Genomic DNA, 24,519 nt, shown 5'->3' with positions numbered 1-24,519 from the left:
TAAAATAATAAAAATTAGAAAACAGTCATTCTTTAATCATTTTATTATAGTCGTCTTGTCATATAGTTCATAATGAATAGATTGAGGAATACTAATGATGTCTAACTTTGAAAAATGAATGAGGATGAGGGTAGTGAATGACATCCCGGGCCGATTAAAAACCAAAGGTATGTGTTTAAGGTTTAAGCTAGCCAATCAGTTTGGAATTGGTGATTTCAGACATTGTTATTGTCAAGCCATCTGTGCAATATGGATCAAATGTTTGAGAATGTGTGCATTTCATTGGTGTGCCATCTGAGACCACTGCAGGGAGTGATTTCTGGATCAGTGTGGAGGCAGAGACGCTGGTCAGCAGATGCAGAGGATGCTCTCTTGGCACACATATTCCCACTCAAGAAGCATGGTCATCCCACCAGCCAAGTCCTTTATGATCTTGTGTCCCAATTGAGTGGGATATAAAAAGCTAGGGGAATAATTGACCATTCTGAATGAACGAATTTATGGGCTGTAAACGCTCATGGCTGAAAGCATTTAAAGGCGAACCCGCCTGACTATCTGTTGTGGAGGGAGGGAGGGAGAGAGGGAGAGAGAGGGAGAGAGAGAGAGAGAGAGAGAGAGAGAGAGAGAGAGAGAGAGAGAGAGAGAGAGAGAGAGAGAGAGAGAGAGAGAGAGAGAGAGAGAGAGAGAGAGCTCAGCTGCGGCAAAAGTTCTTGAGTAATTACAAACTATGCCATTTACAGTTTTTATGGTGCATTTGTCTAAATGTCCTTCTCAGGAACTTGAGAGGCCATGAGAGAAATGAAAATGTGCATGTGTGGCATAAAGTTGGGCAATTAAACAAGCTTTCTAAGCAATGCTAAGATTTTTACTTATTTATTTATTCTGTTGCAATTACGGAAATTGTATTCAAAACCCATACCGCTTAAAGGAACACGCCGACTTTTTGGGACTTCAGCTTATTCTCTGTATCCCCCAGAGTTAGATAAGTCCATACATACCCTTCTCATCTCCGTGAGTGCCGTAACTCTGTCTGACGCACACACCGCTAGCCTAGCTTAGCACAAAGACTGGAGGTAAACGGCTCCAGCTAGCATACTGCTCCCAATAAGTGACAAAATAACGACAACATTTTCCTATTTACATGTTGTGATTTGTATAGTCACAGCGTGTACAAATAACGAAGTCACATGAGTCACTTATTGGGAGCAGTATGCTAGCTGGAGCCATTTACCTCCAGTCTTTGTGCTGAAAAGGGTATGTATGGACTTATCTAACTCTGGGGGATACGGTGAATAAGCTAAAGTCCCAAAAAGTCGCTGTGTTCCTTTAACAAATAATCCAGTTATATATGAACACTCCGAGGCATATTAAACAATACGTATCAAAATCTTCTGAAATAAGTGGTTTTAGATTCAGTCATTTAAAACTAAAGGACCCTTTTGTCCCCTGAAAAGGTCTTTTAATCATTTACACAGTACATTGAATCATGTCAGAGCTAAAATGTTCTGCATAATAGTCTCTCTGTCTCTAATAAGCACCATTATATATAACAAATGGGTGACATTGTCAGCATAAGGATTTTTAACTGAATGCTTTGAGTAGAGATCTACTGAAATAAAACAGCCTTTTCTGAAGCTTCATAAAGGTTTAAAGGTTTATACCGCAAAAAAAATTGGCTTACCTATATGATGATGGAAATATTTGCAAAAGCTTTCTGACAAGCGAGTAAATAATTTTTTTATTATCATCTGACAGTGTGTAAAACATAAGTTATGCATGTAGAGCAATTTTAGTTTGTGAAATGCTGTCATCTTGTGTTTTCCACTAGTTCCACTGGTTTGTGATGTTTTTTGATGTGAATAGGTGAGGAAACAAAGCTCAAGGAAACCTTTACTTGAAACCAGAGATGTTCAGAGTTTAATTGCAGCCATTTCCAGGGTCATTGTGACTGATCGACTCTTAAGTGTTTGCTTCAACGAGTGTCAAAGGGGATATGATCACACATTCAGGGAATTAAGACATTAGATAAGTGAGGGGTCTAAATGAGGATAAATGGCCAATAAAATCTGTGTCCTTGGCCATCTGGTAAGTCATCAATTCTCCCTTAGATAGCCACTATGGTGGGTGCAGGAGGCGTGTGACACATCCAGAACTTGTTGCAGGCTTTGTTGAATCATTTCTCTCAGCCTCATTTGGAACAAGCAGGGTGGAGAAACGCCATTTAAGAGTGTGGTTTCGGAGACCAAGGACACAAGAGATCTGCAGTATATTTAGGATACCTTATTTTTTTCCCCAAACGTTGCATGTATCCTTCAAAATGAAGGCAATCCCACAGTGTAAAAAAAAATATGCCAGGAATTTAGGATTTAAGAGTATTATTTTACAATAAATTAATGTAGCCAGAAATTAACAGTGAAATTAATGCATGCTGGGTCATTTTTGTACGAATTACTGTTAATCAACAGCAAAATGATGCTGACATTACAGTAATTTACATTTCCTGTTTTACTGTAAATTGGCATTATAAAGTTGTCTTTAATCATGCCACTGTAAGAAATTATATTCTTTAGTACTGTTATTGTTTTTAAGTCACCACAATGGTGATTAGTGTTACATTTGCTTCGGATCTTGGACCTTGTATGTTACCTAAAATGTGTGATGTGTTTTCTGTACTGTGTTATTAGCTTAGCAACATGCTTACATCAAACTCTATAAGAATCATTTAAGAGTTGAATCTCCAAAGATCAATCATCCATATCGGTTAGAGTGCTGCCAACCCAGCAGATTTTTCATGACTGTTGTCTACCCTCTTGCTGACCCTTATGAAACAAGTTGTTTTTGCTGATGTGCTTATAAAACCTGATGTAAACACCATCTTCACATGTAAAATGAACTGACAAGAGCACTTTGTTGTTTTCACATACAAGCTGTGGGTTTGATGTCAGGTCCAATATACAGTCTGCACTTCCTTTAATAACAGCTAATGCGAAGCCTGCACTGCATTCATAAAACAGATTCACAGAACAATCCACTCTGAAATGTTCTGCACAAAGGGATCACTTCTTCATTATTTTGGTATAGGCTAGACCTAGAGTTGTAATGGAATACATTAATAACTGTCAAAGTATAAAATGTGAAAATATTTCAAAGTCTTTTCTGTATTGAAATGTTGCCTATAATGTCTAATTTTGTGCATTTAAAATGAGTAAAACTGTACATAGTGTTACAACTATACTTGTAGATGGAGACATGGAGATACAGTTGTAACAAAAGCCCTCACTGTCTTTTACTGTCAAAACATTATATATGTGGGGTTTTGACATTTTTTTTTTTTAGTAGACAGATAACTGTCCATGAGAAAAAGCTCAAGCATTAGAGAATGGTGCTAGCAATGGGTCATGAGTTTGATTCCCAGGGTAAAATTGAGTACAATGTAAAAAAATAAATGATTTGCTTTACTGTACAAATAATGAGCAGACTAAAGGTTTACATTTATGCATTTTACAGACACTTATCCAGAGAAATGCACATTGTTGCACATTCAAGGTACAGTACATGTTGTAAGTTCCTGTTAAGTTTATCCTACTTCAGAATAATGTGCATTGCTATACACAGATTCTATCAGATTTTCTGACATTTCAAACATGCATAGTTTCAATAGATTGTCTTGTAGGAGTTTTTTTAGTTACAGTATGTTTTCACAGTACATCAAACTCTTTTGTCTCAAAAAATAAGGAACTAATTTCTCAAATGACAGTTTTAAGGCTTATTCTGTGTGTAGTATGTGTCTAGATTGCTGACATTTTATTCTTAGAGTGTATCAGTAAAGGTTAATATCACACTCTCTCAATGAAACTGGTGACCTGCAACCAATTGAATGTGAGAGCTCAGAGCAACATGTCCCATCAGAGAGAAAAAAAAAAAAATCTTTCTGAAATCAATTTATTTTAAAGTTCTTATTCTTCAACCTTGAAAAAGAGCCATCACTGCATTTCACTTCTCATTGAGACCTAAGTTTCCCTCTGGCATTTATCCACCATTATAACGGTTTGAACAAATGATTCACCATCATCGCAGACTCAGTTGTGGTTGATAATCTCTTAGTGGAAAAAAAAAGGTCAGGAATGTTCTCTAAAATCTGTCAGTTTCACCAGTGTTAAGTCATGAAATATTAACAAGCTCTAATGCAGCATATTTTAAAACCTGATATTGTTAGACAGAGAGCACCACTTTGGATGAACGGTGAACTGAAATGTTTTGACAAATAACCTAACGCCCGTTTCTCACATACTCCATGTGCAGTGCGTATGTGGTGCATATGCGGTGCAGGAGCAGCACGCGCTAAAGTGCTTTCACATATGGGACCCTGTTTTAACGATCTGAAACGCAAGTATCAAGCGCGAAACGCAAGTAACTTTGTGGGCGGGTCTTGGGCGCTGTTGCTATTTTCCCGGCGGGATAAATGACTCTTGCGCCCGACGCAAATCTAAAATGGGTTGGTCTGAAGTAGCTTTATTATTCATTGGTGTGGTTTGGGCGTAACGTGAAATAAACCAATCAGAGCGTCATCTCACATTCCCTTTAAGAGCAGGCACGCTTGTTCCATGGTGGATCGCTATTATAACGGCGGATTTTCCAGGCACACGCCAGGAGCGGTTCACAGCTGAGGAGACCAAAATTCTCGTCAGGGCCGTAAAAGACAAAGAAGTGACATTGGGTATGGGAGAAACCCACCCAAATTAGCTTCGGTTAAACAGGCGTATAATAATTTGGGTAAATGTGTAAGCTAGATTTATGCCTATTTTTTCACATCTTCATGGACACCACAGTGATTTCCCTCGTGTGTTAATATTTTTCCTTGTAATAATGTATGGTTTTCTAAAAATGAGAACTGCTGCGTCTGTGTGTAGATTAGATAAGCAAAGTGCATGCGCGTTGTGCACACGCTACATTGATTATGGCCAGGCATGTGCCCTTAAAATAGCATTTGAATAACATGCGCAACACGCCACTGACTTTAGACGAGGTTTTTCCTGGTCAGTGGCGGAATTGTTTTCTGAACCTGCAAAATAGCACCAGGGAACGTTTGCGCCGGAACAAGCCTCCTCTTTGCGCTTAACCGCCCCCGGGAGCGCAAATGATGGAATGATATGTTGTGAAAAGCGCTATATAAATAAACTTGACTTGACTTGACTTGACTAGAATGGTCAGATCAGGGAGAAATAGCTCTTTAAAAAACATGAACTACATAATGTGGAACAAAAAAGTCCTAATGAAATTTAGAAGCTTATTCTTTATATATATATATATATATATATATATATATATATATATATATATATATATATATATATATATATATATATATATATATATATATATATATATATATATATATATATATATATATATATATATATAAACAAATTTGTTGAGGAAAAATAGATAACACTTTAGTTTAGGTCCAATTCTCACGATTAACGAGTTGCTTATTAGCATGCATATTACTAGAATATTGGCTGTTTATTAGTACTTCTAAATCACATACAGTATTAATGCCTTATTCTGCATGACCATATTCTACATCCCTTAATCACCCAATACCTAAACTTACCAACTACCTTACCAACTATTAATAAGAAGTAATTAGCAAAAGTCGTAGTTAGAATGAGAATTAGACCCTAATCTAAAGTGTGATAAAAAACAAAAAATGAATTGAATCTTTGAATTCTTAAAATGTTTGAAACCAAGATACATAATTGCATTCAAAACTTTTTAATATAAACACAAACATTTATCATCAGATCCTACTAAGAACAAATGTTATGTTGTGCATTTTCATTATTATGTATAAATGCGCATGCTTAAAGATAAATGGAATTGGAAACAGATTTCAAACAGATTACCTAACACTTGGTTGGAAAAAACGCTAAACTCACCCCAAACACTTACCGTAGTACTGGTGGATTCAACATTGTTATAAGTCAGGCTGATCAGGGAACTCAAACAATGTTTGATTGTTTTTCAAAAGTCACAGACATTTATATCTTTTCATCTCAGGGTGTAAAATGATATCTGTTGTGCCACTAACCTCCCTCATTTCTGACAGTGCTTACAGTAAGTGCTTATGTGTGTTATGCTGTCCACGAGACAGATTATTGTGTGCCAGCAGCAGCTCTCATAAACTGCCGGTTCTCTGTTCTGTTGCGGCTCGAGAGATGTGCTCTCTCATGTGTGGTTTCACTTTCAAATTCTGTTTTGATTTTAAAACATAAGCTTTGATTTGATTTTTTTTTTTTTTTTTTTTTTTTGCCAATTTGGTATCTATCATTATCGAAATATGGCATATTAACATTTTAATGTGATCAATACCAAATTAGGGTTGTTCGGCTTGTAACAATAGCAGAACCCTTTTGGTGCGAAATAGAACCCTTTTTATAAGGTTCCATTAAGAACCATGCTTTGAAAGTGCTATATAGAACCTTAATGGTGTTATAAATAACCTTTTCAACAATATTTATTTTCATTAATATTAGTATATTAGTATCTTCATATTATTAATATTACTATTATTAATAATACAGTATGTTTTATAAATAATGTATTAATATTGATTTTTTTTAGCCCTCTATCTACCTGGTCTTATATCTTGTTGCCTCTATTTGCATTTTATATAAAAAATTATAATAATAAAAAAACAGCATGTTGTGTCATTTAGGTACTTTTATTTTTTATTGACATGGCAGATTGTAGCAAACATGACAGTGCTCTAATAGCAGTTGCTGGCTGAATACATTAATAAATACCAACTGACATCGAACACGATATAGATGTAATGAAGACCAAGTTCCAGTGAAATATCTTCACAATCCCCTATGATGTCTTTAAATCTTCATTATGTGTGTATTCTGAGAGGCAGTTTCTCTCTGCAGATGATGAGGGTATGATATGTGACAGCATCTGAAATACACAATTGAGTTTAGAGTTACATCGTGTAGAGTTACATCGTGATAATGTAAAAACTATTATGTTAATGAAGACCTTACCTATGATCCCTTCACCATGTTAAAAGGAAAAAGGGATATAAAGTCATGGTATAGCTTTAATGTTTGTTTTGTGACTGGGTATGTTTAGGCATAAAGTCATAATAAATAAAAAAAAAAAATCGAACAATATGGATCATAAATTCCATATCTCTGTTACTTTGTGGTGAAGAGAAGATGAGTATCGTTAACTGAACATCGCTGCTCACGCTTACATGTTCTTTTAAACTAAAAAGAGAAAAAGATATGATTGTTAGGAAATGATTGTTACAATTTTTAAAGTTATAATTTACAGACATTTTAAGAAATAAATAATTTACCTGTTGAGAGTATGTTGACAGTGTGTGTATGGCTGAGCTCCAGTAAATCAGTAATGAGGGAGCTTTGACAGTTACAGATTTGAAAAACAAAAAGGCGGGAATAACGAACCCTGAACTCTAACACAAAGAACCATTTCAGCATATAAAGGGTTCATCAGGACGACACGGTACTAAATCAAACTGTTACTATGAGTAAAGAAGTTTTAAAGAACCATATTTTTTTAGAGTGTAGTAGCCTACAATATTTTGCTAATTTTGTGGCAGTCATTTGAAAACATTGAATATAATTTTGAAAACTGGACAGGACATGATGCTTTGTGAGAAAATACTATTTCAGTCTTTCTACACATTTTATGTGTAAAAAAAAAAAAAAAAAAAAAATCACATTTATTTCAATGTGATACTTGCCGTTTCTTTGTAATTATTTGTGAAATTTACTTGCAATTTCTGCATTAAAAATAGGAAATTCTAAAAAAAAAATTCAGCACACTAATGAATGTTATGTATTTTTTTATTATTCAAATTTTGTGTAGTATATTTTCCTTACAATAAACTTAACTCTTTCCCCACCAGCATTTTATTTAAGTTGCCAGCCACTGTAAATGTTTGTTTATTTATTTATTTTTATTCATAATTTTCACTAAAATGTCATGGCCCCCAGAATTTTGTTGTATGAATATCTAAGAAATAACAGGACCTCTGTTATTTTTATTTTATTTTTATTTTTTAAATCTAGATTCATGCATACTTTTTTAATCAGCATTTAAATGTGGGTTGGTTTCATAAAAAAAAAAAAAAAACTTTTTTTTCCCTCTAACAACATGCAAAAACAATGCTTTTATTGCTTGTTTCTGCTCCTTTTTTGTTGCCAGTGTTTTGATCCAGAAATTCTGTACTCTTTCAGAAGATGCATAATAGCGCCCCCTTCTGTATAACAGTGAAAACACGGAAAACCGTCAATGGCGGGCAAGCGTTGTCTCTTAAATGACAGAAAATTCTGTCAAAGGGCAGGGAAAGTGTTAAGGTTCTATAACTTTGCTTTATTTAACTTATATTGCTGCTTGAGTTTACTTCGTCACAATGAAGTCCAGTAAAGTGCAGTTTTAAAACCATAGATCCTTGATTTTTGGATGCCACTAACTTTACAATGTTCTTCTGTCAACTAAGTGATTTAGTGTTTTAGTGGGGTAGGGGATGCCAATCTAAAATCTTGCCAATAGGCGGAAAACATTTTGGGAAAATCAGCCTATTTTTGAGTACTACTATTACTACTACTACTACTTAAAGTTGTTCCAGCGCATTGAACTGGAAAAGCAGAAGGTATTTAATAATAAAAAAAAAAAATCATAAATGAAACATAACAAAGAACTCCATTAAGTCTGAGCTATGAAAGAGCATAACCTCTGGGCGATATTTTTTCCTATGGGATTTGCCTTCCTTAACAATGGAAGCACCAAATTATGTACCAAGGAAGCACACACACACACACACACACACACACACCGTGCAAAAGAATAGAAAACACGCATATTTGTGTGGCACCTGGGGCTTCAACCAGCAGTCCTCTGATAAACAACCTGGTCCCACCGGTGCTTTTAACACTCCAGTGAATACAAGACGAATGTGTGGTTGGAACATAACACAGTTGGAACGGTTTGAAAGCCACTCTAGCAGAATAAACGGATACAGGAATGCATGAAAAACCGCAGGAAAAGTGTGGGAAATAGCTGTGAACATAATGATCATGCTAAAGTTCCTGAAGAATGGATTTGACATTCACATTTATGTGAATAACAGTGTTAAAATTATTATCAGTACAGAACTATGTGGAAAGCTTATGAGATAAGTTATGCTAATGTACTCACTTTGACACATTATTGAATTAAAACCTTATGTGACTGTATCTGCTCTAATTTAAGACTCTAAAATCTAGCTGCATTTACATTTATTAACATATGCCAGCCTTTTGAAGATAAGGTTTTCATGTAGGGATATTTCTTCATCTATGAGTACTTTTATTTCCAATGGTTTGATATTATTATTATTTTTTTTTCTACTAACAGATTTAATTTTCATCAATGGACATGATTTAAAACCTTTTTTTTTCTCTTTACAATTTAATAGACCTTCAAAGTTCAAAGCACATTTAACAGGCTTGATGGATATAATGACTTTTCTTGTCCATCTAACTGGGCTAGGAAGCCAATCAAATTACACTCCTGACTGAACCAATGACATCCATTTCAGTACAAACTGTGGCACAGCTATGATCATTTGTCCTTTTGAAGACACATTTCATCCGTCACCTCAACACAGTCTTTGACCTTAAGCAATACGTTTTAATTAGATCCATCTGTGAAGATGGGGACACAGATGTGAGAACAGGCGACAGTCAGTCTATACACAAATGGCACACAGTTAAACAAGTTGAACTTTTTCAGAATATTCATGTCCTGTCAGAACATTAAGATAATTATGATTAAAAAGGTTGGTTTACAAAGATTGTTTGTTCACAATTTACCAGGTAAAAATCATAATTTACAGTACACTATGGTCACCTTCTTTTTTGATCTGTAGTCAATAAATCCTCAGTAAACACTACAAGTGAACCTTTAACTTAACCAAGCTTACTCACAGATCATAAATTCAAGTTTATTTAGATCTGAATGTAACTGAATGTGATGTATGATGAGTGTGCAATTTCTTTGGAAATTAATCAACGTCCTCCACAGATTTTCGGACCTGTTGCGAGCAAGCGTGCCGCACAAGCCCTGAAAAGTGAAGCCAAAGCGTCTCAAAGCGTCTGTGATTGACAGGTTCTCTGAGCGAAGTAGTCACTGAAGCACCAACAGACTTTTTTTTCTTTCGGGATCGTCGGAGGACTGAGGAGATTGTAGCTTTAAATTTAATATCTAAATTTCTATAATAAAAAAAAAAAAAAAAAGTGTGCTTGCGATTGATTCTGTGAGAGTGAGGGCGGGGCCTTGATTTCGTGGCTTTACTTATTGATCGCTACTGCGCAGACTCAGGTCCCGAGATCGCTACTGCGCAGACTCAGGTCTCGAGATCACTACTGCGCAGACTCAGGTCCCGAGATCGCTTCTGCGCAGACTCAGATCCCGAGATCGCTTCTGCGCAGACTCAGGTCCCGAGATCACTACTGCGCAGACTCAGGTCTCGAGATCGCTACTGCGCAGACTCAGGTCTCGAGATCGCTACTGCGCAGACTCAGGTCCCGAGATCGCTTCTGCGCAGACTCTGGTCCCGAGATCGCTTCTGCGCAGACTCAGGTCCCGAGATCGCTTCTGCGCAGACTCAGGTCTCGAGATCGCTACTGCGCAGACTCAGGTCTCGAGATCGCTACTGCGCAGACTCAGGTCCCGAGATCGCTACTGCGCAGACTCAGGTCTCGAGATCGCTACTGCGCAGACTCAGGTCTCGAGATCGCTACTGCGCAGACTCAGGTCTCGAGATCGCTACTGCGCAGACTCAGGTCCCGAGATCGCTACTGCGCAGACTCAGGTCTCGAGATCACTACTGCGCAGACTCAGGTCCCGAGATCGCTTCTGCGCAGACTCAGGTCTCGAGATCGCTACTGCGCAGACTCAGGTCCCGAGATCGCTACTGCGCAGACTCAGGTCCCGAGATCGCTACTGCGCAGACTCAGGTCCCGAGATCTCTACTGCGCAGACTCAGGTCCCGAGATCGCTTCTGCGCAGACTCTGGTCCCGAGATCGCTTCTGCGCAGACTCTGGTCCCGAGATCGCTTCTGCGCAGACTCAGGTCCCGAGATCGCTTCTGCGCAGACTCAGGTCTCGAGATCACTACTGCGCAGACTCAGGTCTCGAGATCGCTACTGCGCAGACTCAGGTCCCGAGATCGCTACTGCGCAGACTCAGGTCTCGAGATCACTACTGCGCAGACTCAGGTCTCGAGATCGCTACTGCACAGACTCAGATCCCGAGATCGCTTGTGCGCAGACTCAGGTCCCGAGATCGCTTGTGCGCAGACTCAGGTCTCAAGATCGCTACTGCGCAAACTCAGGTCCCGAGATCGCTACTGCGCAGACTCAGGTCCCGAGATCTCTACTGCGCAGACTCAGGTCCCGAGATCGCTTCTGCGCAGACTCTGGTCCCGAGATCGCTTCTGCGCAGACTCTGGTCCCGAGATCGCTTCTGCGCAGACTCAGGTCCCGAGATCGCTTCTGCGCAGACTCAGGTCTCGAGATCACTACTGCGCAGACTCAGGTCTCGAGATCGCTACTGCGCAGACTCAGGTCCCGAGATCGCTACTGCGCAGACTCAGGTCTCGAGATCACTACTGCGCAGACTCAGGTCTCGAGATCGCTACTGCACAGACTCAGATCCCGAGATCGCTTGTGCGCAGACTCAGGTCCCGAGATCGCTTGTGCGCAGACTCAGGTCTCAAGATCGCTACTGCGCAAACTCAGGTCCCGAGATCGCTACTGCGCAGACTCAGGTCCCGAGATCGCTACTGCGCAGACTCAGGTCCTGAAATCGCTACTGCGCAGACTCAGGTCCAAAGATGTCAGCGGCATATCGGGACACTGCCGGCTTTACTTCTCACCAATGGAAGAGAGTGAAGGGGCATCGTTCATCTTTCTTTACAGTCTATGGTTGCGAGCAAGAGAGGCTGTAATCAACTTTGACAGAATAATCAGCCAATCATAGTGATGAAAAGACCATGATTGTTGGGTATTGTCACATTGACAGTGTAATGAGTTAATCATAGTGCGATGGAGGCATTGCCTTCTCTCACGATATGTTTTGCTTCACATGCCGCACTTTAGGATCTCGATGAAAACACAGTGAGTTCGAGGGAGGACACACAATTGCTGCTGCAGCTGGTCTTGCTGTTGGATTGTATTACTTTCTTTTAATGCTAGCTTTGAAATTAGCATTAGACAGACATAGAAATGTGCTATTTTGTTATGAAGGTGAGGTCATACCATAGTATTGTGCAACGAACCATTTTTATTAATCAGTAATTTGTTACTATAATTTTTGTAAGAAGAAATAGAAGTTGTTGGTGTTTTACTGCCTGCTAGTGTTCATTTCAGCTGGAAATTGCAGTGAATTGCATGTGTAGGTATGTTTTTGAAGTTTTGTAAAAATCTAGGTATAGGCACGTTTTTCCCAATGAGCCTAGATTCAACCAACCTATTTTGGTTTGCTGGTCTCAACTAGTTTAAGATGGTTTTAGCTGTGCAGCTGGCTTATCCTGGCCAATCAAAGAGTGCCCAAAACTCCTGTAGTCCTGTAAATCTGCCAACAGACCAGCCTGGGGTGTGTTTCCCAAAAGCATCGTTAGCCAACTATGGTCGCAAGTTCCATCATTATCAGCAAAGTTGGTGCAAAGTTGTGTGTTTGGAATGACAGTTCTCGGCATGTGGTTAGAAGCAGAGTTTCTTGTTTGCATGACCTTATCTTGATCAAAATAAGCAAGCTGACATTTGGTACAATCTATATCTTTTATTTCAAATATGCTCAAATGTCAGTTACATCTTTTAGTTTGTCAAGGGATTTACAGCTGGGTTTTTGAAGAGTGTGCATGTTTGTATGTGCTCTACTATGTAAGAACGATATTGAATCTGGAAATAAAGCAAAATAACTGAGAACAGAAATAAATAGTCCTCAGATGACATGTCCATAATTTCTAGCAAAACAATCTAGCATTAATTCGATCTGAAAACAAGTTATTACTCCAACACCTGCATGATCATTAACCAACATGGTTGAATGTCAAATTTGCGACAATGGGGTTTCGGGAAACAGTCTTGACTTGCTCGCTGATCTCTTAAACAATGCATTGTATGGTAGTCAAGCAGCGAGTTATGTTGATGTATAGGCAACGCACCCCAGATTAGGTTTGGAGACCAATGTAAGGTTAAAGAGTGTGTTTTAATGGAGATTTATTTCTAAATGTCTAGCAGCTTTAACCCTACTACAGGGGACCTTCTGTCCTTCAAAGTTTATATCCAACCTGCTTCATCTCACCTGCCTGTGATTTTCAAGCCATCCTGAAGAGCTCGACTAGCAGGTTCAGGTTTGTTTGATTATGGAGCTAAACTCTGCAGGACAGTGAGTCCCCAGGAGGAAGACTGAAGGTCTCTAGTCTACAGAACAAATATTAGTCAGATATTTTTCTTCTTCTTTTCCAGATTGCACAACAAAGGGAAAGTCATGTGACCATGGGCCTGCTGGATATTATCCTGAGTTCGCCTGGAGTTTAACATCAGCGGAGGACTCCTGGGCCAAAGACCAGACAATGGCAAAGACAAAAGCAAGTTCCCAGGGGTGGAAGGAAGGTAAAGACACGTTCCCAACAGTGTGCAATGTGTGGCAAGATCTAAATGTTTTTTTTTTATTAAAGTCAAAAATATCAAAATAAGACTGAATCAACCTGACTACATTTGGTTACAACAACTAAATGAATTTTAGGGGTCTTGTTAGGTGAAATATCCCCATATGGTATTGACTGCACAACTTTATTTTTAGTGCAACTTTAACTGAGAGCTACCACCTTTATCTGGCGCTATGTTTGAGGTATTTTTAATTCCCAGACACATCTGATAAATAAATTAATTATGAGAAGTTTAAAGGGACTTTCATTAAGTCTCTCATATCCACCTAAAGCAAAATTTTAAAAAAGTTTCCCATTACAACTTTTCATGAAGCTCTCTTCTTTACAAACTTTGAACCATTCAAATTTAACTTAGTGGTGTGATGTGGTTGAGTAAAATACTGAACAGAACAAAGAACTTCACCGTACAGTAACAATAATCATTTCATCTTTTCTCAGGGGGGAATAGCGAGTTGAAATGAGGCAGAATTGAAATGATATGAATAAGATCCAGAATAAAAGAGAAATTGAAGGGGAAATAAATGGGGTGCAAGAGTTAAGAAAGCCTCATTAGAGAGTCAGGTTGCAGAGAAGGCTGGAATCACAAACTCTTCAGGCGCACATCATGCACTTGAAAGACAAATGCAGCCGTTGCACTTGCTGTTCAATCACTGGCTCTGTGTGTTCTCTTGTTCTTTTCACACGGCAGGAATCCCACACATTATAAAATGATCATGCTCTGCAAAATGAGAAAAGAAACTACAATGTAGATCGAAGTCTCTTTTTGTCAACAAAACACTCTTGAACATTATTCTGCAATTTAAAGGTTTCAAAATAAATAAATAAAACGAAATAAACCAAACAGCCCGGAAAGTACTTGTGAGTTGACCCATATGTCGAGATGTAGATATAGCATATTCATAATGTTTTTTTTTTTTTTTTTTCTGCAGGCCAGTGGAAAGACCTGATTAGAGATTCATTCATAGGCGTTTCTTTAACTATAAACTATTTTATTTTACAGAATTTTTTCTTTACACTTTTTTTTTTTTTTTGGCTAATATTTTATTACACCATTTTAAGGTCTTGGAAATGTATCATATTTGTACATATGTTTACTACTTTTCCATGTCCGAGACCAAGACTCTCAATCTCAAAATATGATACTCCATCATAAATATATTATTCATTTTTAAATTATGATAATGAAGTCCTTAGTGTTTAAATATCAATTATGTGAGTTTATTATTAGAATACATAAAATGCTAGCTATGAAAATGAGCTTTTGGCTAATGGTACTTTTTAAAAAGGTGTCATTTTCAGCACCCTCACAAAACAATTGGTGATTTGAGATGGGATGGAACAGCCTGGGCTCATTCTCAATAAGAAGGCATTGATACCATGTACAAGTGCAAAACGTATATTTCTGTACGTTTAAAAGATGCTGAAACATACAATATGGATGTATTGACAACATTTAAATGTAAACATTCTGACGTATTTACAGCTTAAGAAACCTAAAATACGTATGAATCTTTTACATCATAAATGTTTGTATAATTGCACTTGTACCATATTATAGATAAATTGTAGTTCACTTAACCCTACCCCTTAGCCAAAACATAATAATTTTATAGAGAATATATTTATATAAAGCATGAAATGCAGGAATGTGTATGGAAATGACACTTTTAGTAACAATATAGCATTATAGCCATATATATATATATATATATATTTCTTTATACTGTGTATATATATAGCAAAAATGTCAAAAGTGGTACCATTTTTACATATTTTGTATGAGAACATAAGTAAATGTACGTGTGGTAGAACCAAACTTTCCACTTTACGTAAAAATACACAGGAATACTCATGAGATCCCGATGGACGGAATTTTTTTAATGATGTATAACCAAATTCAGAATTCAAAAGAATAGCATTCTCATGTGATGCATGTGAATCCATGTTGGACATTGCTGACAACTAGTGTACATATTGTACGTATGTTTTTAAGGGAGTTCAACTGTAAGTCTATAGTAAAGTAGTTGAAGATACAGCTTAATCAACATGAGTAATAACATAAAGAGAAGAGGTCATTTATTTATGCTACTATGTTCTTCAAAAAGACGAAGGGCTGTAAAGATTTTCTGAGAATAACAGCCTAGAAATACCAGCTGGAAAAGCACTGATGCTCTTGGTTGAAATGAGAATGAAAACAGGCAGGCCAAATCATTCCTGCCCTCTTTCAGTGAATGATTGCGCTCACCTCCTCTCCATATGTCCTCAGGCATATGGGTTTATATGTGAAGGGAAATAGAGGATGGAAAGTTTGATGAATGCAGTGAGTGAAATGCCAGGGCTATTTACTTTTCTATTGGCTGGTGCCCTAACATTCTTTGGAGACTTCCTGTAGTGCATGGCTGTCACCAGGGAAGGCTGAGCAGCCTGGGAACGAAGTGGCTTTTGGGGAGGTCAGTGTAACGAGGCGAACTAGGGTAGGTCATTGCAGGAAGTCAGTTGTATTTGAAGGTTAAGACCTCTGGTAGTATTTCTTTGGTTTTCTTTATACATGTATAGTACAGTATGATACATATTTTTTTTACAGTATGAGATTTTTTTTTCTTCCATTTTTCTCAAATGTCAGGTGATATAATTTATTTATTTACCGCCAAGATTTCATTCTCAAAGACATATAAAGGTGCACTTCACCACTGGCAAATTGGAATTTCAATAAAACTTGGCTGCCTAAGCAGAGCTTGACACCAACTTTGTTGCTCACCAGCCACTGTGGCTAGTGGTTTTCCAAAGTTACTAGCCATTCAGCATTTTCACTGGCCATAATTTTTGCATCGATACCATAGAGAAAAACTGCCATATAGATATTTTTAATATCTCATAATTTGGCTGCAGGTTTATTGGGCTGCTGTCACTTTAAGATCTGACACACAGATCCATTATACTTACACATGCGTTTTCTTTTTCAACTTTTTACATCCACTTAAAGCATAACTGACTGTGTTTACGTGAATACTCACCAAGTCCGGCATTTTGACATTATTTTGTGTGTATTTGACTAAGCGCAATAAGCAGCGAAAAATAACTCCATTTAGGACTGAGAGGCGGCTTTTTGATTTTTTTTTTTATCAAAATCTGCAGAATTTTGTCAAATTATGCACAATACATGCAATCCCATGCCGGAATTCAAGCCTTGTAACACGAACGATATTCATCCGGAGGAATGAATGATTCATCAGGAACAGTGTTGAAAATAAGTTTTAACCACTCTAAGATCTTCAGCCTTAGGAAGGTCAAACAAATGAGTTTTGGAAACATTGTGGAAAAAATCAGCATCTCTTTGACGACAACTCTGTATTCTCTAATGCAGCTCAACCAGTCCTTTTTTGCATATTCTGTGGGCACAGATTATTTAAATTAATAACATTGAGACTTCATTAGATCCAGAAAAATTGTGTTGAAGTTCTTGAAAATGGGATTCTGTTCAATAAAATATCTCCCTTTGGAGTGGATTTGCAGGTCTTTTTCATGCACACACAGTAACATTGCACACTAGCTAAACGTAAAAAAGTGGAAAAGCATAATAGGACCCCTTCAAGGGTGAGTAAATGACAACATTTTCATTTTTGGGTAAACTATCCCTTTAATAAATGGCTATAACTCGGGGTCCTGGGGGACATGATTCGGTGGGTGTGTACAATCTTGCAAAAAACTTGCACAGATTAATGTGGAGTTGACGTTTACCCCATTAGCATGCTTAACACCATTCATGAAAGCAATATAGAGCTCATTATTTCATTATTTGAATAGCAAACTGGAGCGGTCGAAGCCCGGGATGATCACAGAACATTAATTCCACAGCAGCTTTAGGAGTCTATGGACTCAGGGGAGTTTTCAGTCTGCATGCCCAGAGAACAGGTGGTGGAGAGCGGAACTGGTACAGATCACTGCTGAGATGAGACAATTTGCATAGATCCTCACCGGAAGAAAACATTACCTCAAAGCTTGGTTCAAGTCCAGCCTTTGGACAAAACATTAAAGGCAACATGTGTCATTTCTGCACAAGTAGAATCACCAAACAAAGTTTTTTACATTCACCAAATGGTCTTCACTGGTGTTCGACACTGCACGGCTAGCTTCCTCTAGGGCAGGGTTTGAGTACAGTAGCTGTTTGACACAATAATGTCACCCTGTATTTCTTGCTCCTAATTAAAGCAAACTTCACAGGGAATTCATTTTAGATTAAATAACTTACGACGAAATTGCCTGACTTTTAACAATGATTTATTTGTTGCTTATATAATAATTATAAATCATTTATCTTTTATAATTTGTCAACATTAAAACTTTGACAGTAAGCATTGGAAGATCTGAAATCCTATTGGTTTATAATGATTAATTAAAATTAATGATGGACAATTAATAATTCGCTTTTAATTTAAATTAAATGTAAATATAATATAAATAAGCTTCCAAATGAATGTATAAAAGTTTATTCATTAAATTTTTCCTATGTTTGTTTAGCTTATTAATATATACATTTTGAACTATATAACCTGGATTTATGAATGTTCTTTTGATATTCAGGAAAAAAGCGAATCAGAGAACTCAGGACCAAACCCTGCATTGACAAAGGATGTTAATAGCTTTGTGAAACCGCTGAACCCGAAATAAACTTGATTGATTCTTTTATTTCTGTCAACTCAAAACCAATTCTGTTTGTTAAACTTTCTTCGTGAGACAGGCCTTTAGTCAAAATGCTCAAACAAATGGAATGCCATCAACCTACAGCTTATTTATTAGCTTATACTTAATAGCTTATTTATTTTTTTCCCGATCACAGCTTTATGTGCAATATTTTAACATCAACACAATTGCATCCATCATCATAAAAAGTTTTCATTCTGCTACAATATTTTGGAAAGCAAGGCTATCATGCATTCATCACTTCTTGGCATGCATCTTCTGTTTGCAAGGATAGTTGCACTTGCATATTCTCAGCATAGAAGTGCTCACATAGAGATTACAGCAAAATAATTGAGCATTGACTTTTAATCATGCATGCAGTGTCCAGACAACATTCGCTGGCTAAGGAAAACAGGAGTTGAACCCTGTACTGCCAAGGTGGTTCAGTTGATTTGTTTGCTCAGGCTGATGAAGCAGACCGCAGCTCTTTGTGATTCCAGGGATGCCCAACAATGTAGGGTTGAAGTGTGTTAGTCTCTGAGTATGCACCATGTTTTTTAATGGAGTCCATGAAGAACCAACCTAGCCCTGGGATTGAGGGCTTAGACACATTTGCATGGATATAATTATTGGTTGTTTACCTGCTTTAGGGATATTTTGTGTTGGCCAAAAAAGAAACTGTAAACGGAGAGTTGTGTTCTATCCATAGTACATCACGACCATAAAAAAAAAAACACAAAAAAAAACACACACAGTACACTTGGGTGAAAACATCTAATTTTGTTTTGACAAAAGAAACCAGCACCACAGTATGACATAGTTGTGCCGCACTGATGAAAGATATCTGACCTCTCCCATCAACAGCTCAACCTTAACTTTGCCCAGCACGACGTGAACATCACAGCCTTTCTTTTTCAGGCGCCCTTGGCTTTTCTGCTTAATCAACCTCAGATAATGAAACTAAGTTTGTGTGGTGAGAACTGCAGGTTGACGTCTGCACTGGTCGGATCGAGGGAGGCAGAAGAACAAACACAGAGCATCTGCGGTCGCTTGTCACTCTGGTGTCCCACAGTGATGTTTGATCTCCAGTTTTGTGTTTAATATTTCCCTCATCATAACATTAAACAGATTCTAACATTTTCACATGACATGATAGTTTAATAATTGAACAAATTGACACGGTATGTGCACATCTAAAAAAAAAAAATGATAAAAAAACATTCATCATAATAAAGAACAGCAAACTGTCACCACTTTTTGACCCTTTCTGTGTTTGTCAGGCACAGACAACCCTCAATCACTCCCCGGGCGCCACAGCAAAATGGCTGCCCACTGGTCCGGGTGTGTCCACGGTTTGCAGTTTGTGTGTGTGTTCACTACTCACTACTCCTAATGTTTGTGCACTAATTTGCATGGGTTAAATGCAGAGGACAAATTTCAAGTAAGGGTTACCATAATTGGCCTTCACATGTCACTATTTTTTTTTTTTTTTTTGCTTTCACTTGGAAAAACAACCCATTGTAGACATACTGACCTGGCACAATATGCGATGAACACAGATTCAATTATAATACATGCTTTCCGCACTACCTTAAAAGGTCAGTAAAACATTGGTCTTCTGCATGACTCCACTGGGTTGAGCCTTTATCCTTTATCCACTGCGCCACTGAAAAGAGTTATGTGATCGTGGTTGCTGTCCCCCTGAGTTGATGTCATTCACCACCATCGCTATTTCAATGACATATGACTTGCATTGACAAGGGAATATCTGATCTGGATCTGTATGCTTACATAGCTGACGCAATGCACATACTGTATCTGATTCATATCAGATCTATTTCCACATGAATGAGGCCTGAAACCGATCTGAGAATATCGGAATCCACATGCTTTTTTCCTGCTCACATGTTTGTGGGTCATTTCTGATCTGTGCCACATAGGAGGAAAAAATTGGAATTGGGTCCCTTGAACCATGTAATGTAAATGTGGGCTTAAAAGCCCTTGAGGGCCCCAGCCATATCTCTAATTCAAAGCATCATAGAGACCAGGAATGAGAACTTTTCACATAGGCTAGTGTATAGAGGCTCAACATGACCCTTTGGGGTCCCTTAGGGGGCCCTGCGATATCTTGGCACCACAGTATCTATGGGAATGAGCTCTATTCACTTTTGGCAGTGTACGCAATAAAGTTATGCACCTTTACAATTATTGGAATCTTTAACTTATTTTTGAATCCTTGAGCAAAAAAAAAAAAAGTAAAAAAAAAAAAAAAAAATGGTTGCCATTATATCATGTTTGCCAGATATGGTTGCCAGAACTTTACCTTAAAAATACAGATGCAACAGACTTAACTTAAACAAATCATGAATTTATTTAAATGAGCAAGTTACCAAAATTATTTTTTTAACCTTTCTTTTAACCTTTATAATACACAGTCCATACAAACTGGAGAAAGATACATGATGAATCAAAGTTTATCACTACAAGTCGAGGTAAATACTAAAATATAGACTATGCAATGTCATACAAATACAAAACTCGCATGGTAACGCCTGATACAAAACAAATATACAATAAAGATTCATTTGAAAACATATGGTGCAACATAAAACCCTAATGTACTGTACATAGCTGATGAGAACTCTCCTCAATTAAATGAAAAACATCAAATGTAAGCTGTCACATAATTCTGGGGATGTCAATTAACTATTTTTTTTACTGTAAATTGTGTATAATGTTCTTTTTCACTTTCCAAATACATACATTTAGATCAATTGTCCCATTAGATCCATCACACTTTTTCACTGTATAGTGTAAGAGAACATACCATTAACCAATTAAGTTTTTTCCCTTAGCATTTTGACTGTGCAATTCTGCCCTGTTTATTTCCTAATATAAATAATTCTTGTGTGTGTATAATTAATTGTAAAGCTGTCATTAAAGAGCCCTGCACAGGCCTCGAATCTAGGGCCCGAGACGCTCAGGCCCTAGCCCGACCCATGTCCGACAGCTCATAAGAATATTGGCAAAGTAGATATGTTTCTTTTCATTTCTTTATAAAGTTAATTTAGACATAGGTTCGGAGCAATTTTTGTTAAAATTTAATTTAATTTTTTTTAATGACTACCAAGCCACTGGCAGCGAGTTAAACATTTTTGATCAATTTAGCCTCTCAAATCAACACTTTACATGGCTACAAAAAATCCATAGATATAAAACACTTCAAGCATATCACAGACAGTTAGTTTAAACATTTATTATCACAACCACAGTAAAACGCCATTTTTGAAAAGCTGAAGCAGGCTGCTCTGCTGCTCGCAGTCGCAACAGCGCTCGCAAACGAAATGAGCTGTACAATCTAAAAAAAAAAAAACATGCAGGTTATTTTACCTCAAAAATCAAGTCTTCACTACAGAACATGGCCATTCTTATTTCCAATAGTTTCCAACAGTTAGACTAATGAAAATAAAGTCCAATCAAACGAAAAGCAACAAGACAGCCTCCTAACATGGCTAAGAACCAGTCGCTTTCAGAGCATCATGGAGAAAAAGCACAGCATCCACAGTGGAAGATTTTAATCCAGTCCTCCTTTCTTCTATAACTCTTCCAGCTGCGCAGAAGACACGCTCGCTACTACTGCAGCTGGCGGGGACACTAAACACAGAGCGAGCCAGTCTAATGTACATGGTGGATTGTGCCGCCGGGAAACCTTCTGTGTGCGTTTGCGTGAGCAGACTGTCATGTGTCAGTCATATGTCAGTGGAATAGGTTATAAAATGTCATTCTATGTTTGTTTTTCCATCGGCAAACTTCTCATATTTTCTTTTAATTAATGTCTAAAATATAAAAAAGGATAAGCATAAAACAGGCCTGAGGCCCGGCCCACGTGTGAACTATGATGTGAAAATTGTCCCGAAGCCCGGCCCTTGGGGCGTAAATAAGTAGGGGCCCGTCCACATTGCTGTAGAGAGCACACGACTCAGGAGAGTATTACAAAAACAGTCTTTAATCTAATGATTCAGAGCAAGAATATTCACTAGCAACAACGTAAAACTCAGAAGACACAGCACAATGAACAGTGGAAACGTCTCGGTTACATACGTAACCCTCGTTCCCTGAAGGAGGGAACGGAGACGTAGTCGACGCTACGACTGATTTGGGATCATCTGATTGGGATACGACTGATTGGGAGCCTGTCATCTTCGAGTGTTGTTAAAACGAGCCAATGCACATTGGCATGCGTGAATTGCATCACACGCTCCGCCCCGCAGCGAGGGTATGAATACGGAAGTGGATGCACGCACCAGTTGTTTTTCGCTGAGGTGCCGAGCGGTGCCCGGAGTCAGAGGTGGTCCAGCAATAGTGACGACGGGACTACATCTCCGTTCCCTCCTTCAGGGATCGAGGGTTACATACGTAACCGAGACGTTCCCTTTCAGTCGCTAACGTTCGACGCAGTCGACATTACGACTGATTGGGATCCCTATTGAAACGCCACTAGTGCTGCCACCTTCCAGTGCCTAGACAAAAGCCCCTGATCCTCCCGCACATTGAGGCGGAGATAGGACAGGGCTTCCCAGGCTCTGCCAAGGGAAGACACGGGCTCGCCGCAGGGAGCCATACCGTGGAAAATACACTTTTGGGATAGCCGTAGGGATCGCAACATATGGACCCAGCCTAGCACTTGTCAAAACAACCCCCGTTCACATGGATCTGCAAAAATCATATATTTTTTTTGCTTGTCTGCGAAACACCCTGCGAACATGTAATACCGTTTTCACAAATTCACGTTTTTGTTGTTTACATGGAGACGGTAAAAGTGTCATTTTCAAAAGCTTGTGTTTTCAGGCCCAGAAAACGCCGTTGTCATGTAAATGAATGTCCAAAATGCATAAAAAGTTTTCCACTTTCAGCTGAAAACGATGTTGTGTAAACATATCCGAAGAGTTGAAATACACAGGTAGTAATGAGGGAACAAATGACCGACAGGTGAATGTAATAAGTACAGTAAATAAAGGGAACAAGCTAGGGATTATTCAAGACTAAACTGAACTAGAGACATGAGACAAATGCATGGGAACAAAAGACAACTAAACTAAGCATAATTTTTATTTATTTAAATCTTTAGGCTGTTTCCTATGGAAGCTTGTTTCCGCCACAAAAAAAAAAAAAAAATGATAATTGTGACTTTTTATCTCGCAATTCTGACTTTATTTCTCAGAATTGCGAGATACAAAGTCAGAATTGCGTGAAATAAAGTCAGAATTGCGAGATGTAAAGTCACAATTGCGTGAAATAAAGTCGCAATTGCGTGTTATAAAGTCAGAATTGCGAGATGTAAAGTCAGAATTGCGTGAAATAAAGTCGAAATTGCGAGTTATAAAGTCAGAATTCTGACTTTTTTTCGCAATTGCGACTTTATATCACGCAATTCTGACTTTATAACACGCAATTGCGAGTTTATATCTCGCAATTCTGACATATTTTCTCAGAATTGTGAGATATAAACTCACAATTGTGAGATATAAAGTCCAATTCTAAGGGGGGAAAAAGACGGACTTTTTTTTTTTTTTTTTACCTCAGAATAGTTTATCTCGCAATTCTGACTTTATAACACGCAATTGCGACTTTATTTCACAGAATTCTGACTTTATATCTCGAAATTCTGAGAAATAAAGTCAGAATTGCGAGATGTAAACTTGCAATTGTGAGATAAAAAGTCGCAATTATCTCTTAAAATGTTTTATTCTGTGGCGGAAACAAGCTCCCATAGTTTCCATTTGTACACTATTTGTAAATCTGACATACTATGCCAGTTTACATTGAACTGAGTACATATTGAAATAACAATCAAAATGTTTTTTTTTTTTTTTACACATTTCATTACATATTGGCAGGCAGAGAGGACATATTATAAGAAAAAAAGAAGAGAAAAAAAGGGGTTTGCACAGCAATTTTTTTTTTTTTTTTGGAGAACAAATCAAGCTGGTGCCCTTACACGTCTCACTGACCTTCGCCCACACTAAAAATATAAATCATCATTTCCAGTCAAATCTGAATATTTTATGCATTGAATAGCAGAGCACAGCTCA

At 37.9% G+C, this 24,519-nt stretch overlaps 1 protein-coding gene across 1 annotated transcript in view; it reads left to right on the top strand.

The window, feature by feature from the left end:
• alk (ALK receptor tyrosine kinase) overlaps positions 1 to 24,519 on the top strand; it is a gene marked incomplete at both ends in the record, with an annotated part of 458,249 nt that overhangs the window by 194,941 nt on the left and 238,789 nt on the right. The window contains one exon of the mRNA XM_081393742.1: positions 13,545 to 13,691. Within this exon, the coding sequence (XP_081249868.1) occupies positions 13,545 to 13,691 (147 nt within the window). The remainder of the gene's footprint in view (positions 1 to 13,544; positions 13,692 to 24,519) is intronic.

This window comes from Scardinius erythrophthalmus, assembly GCF_964197995.2.
Source record: "Scardinius erythrophthalmus genome assembly, chromosome: 19".
NCBI classification, from domain to species: domain Eukaryota; kingdom Metazoa; phylum Chordata; class Actinopteri; order Cypriniformes; family Leuciscidae; genus Scardinius; species Scardinius erythrophthalmus.
Note: the sequence above shows the minus strand (reverse complement) of the source record. Positions and strands in the feature narration are given on the sequence as shown.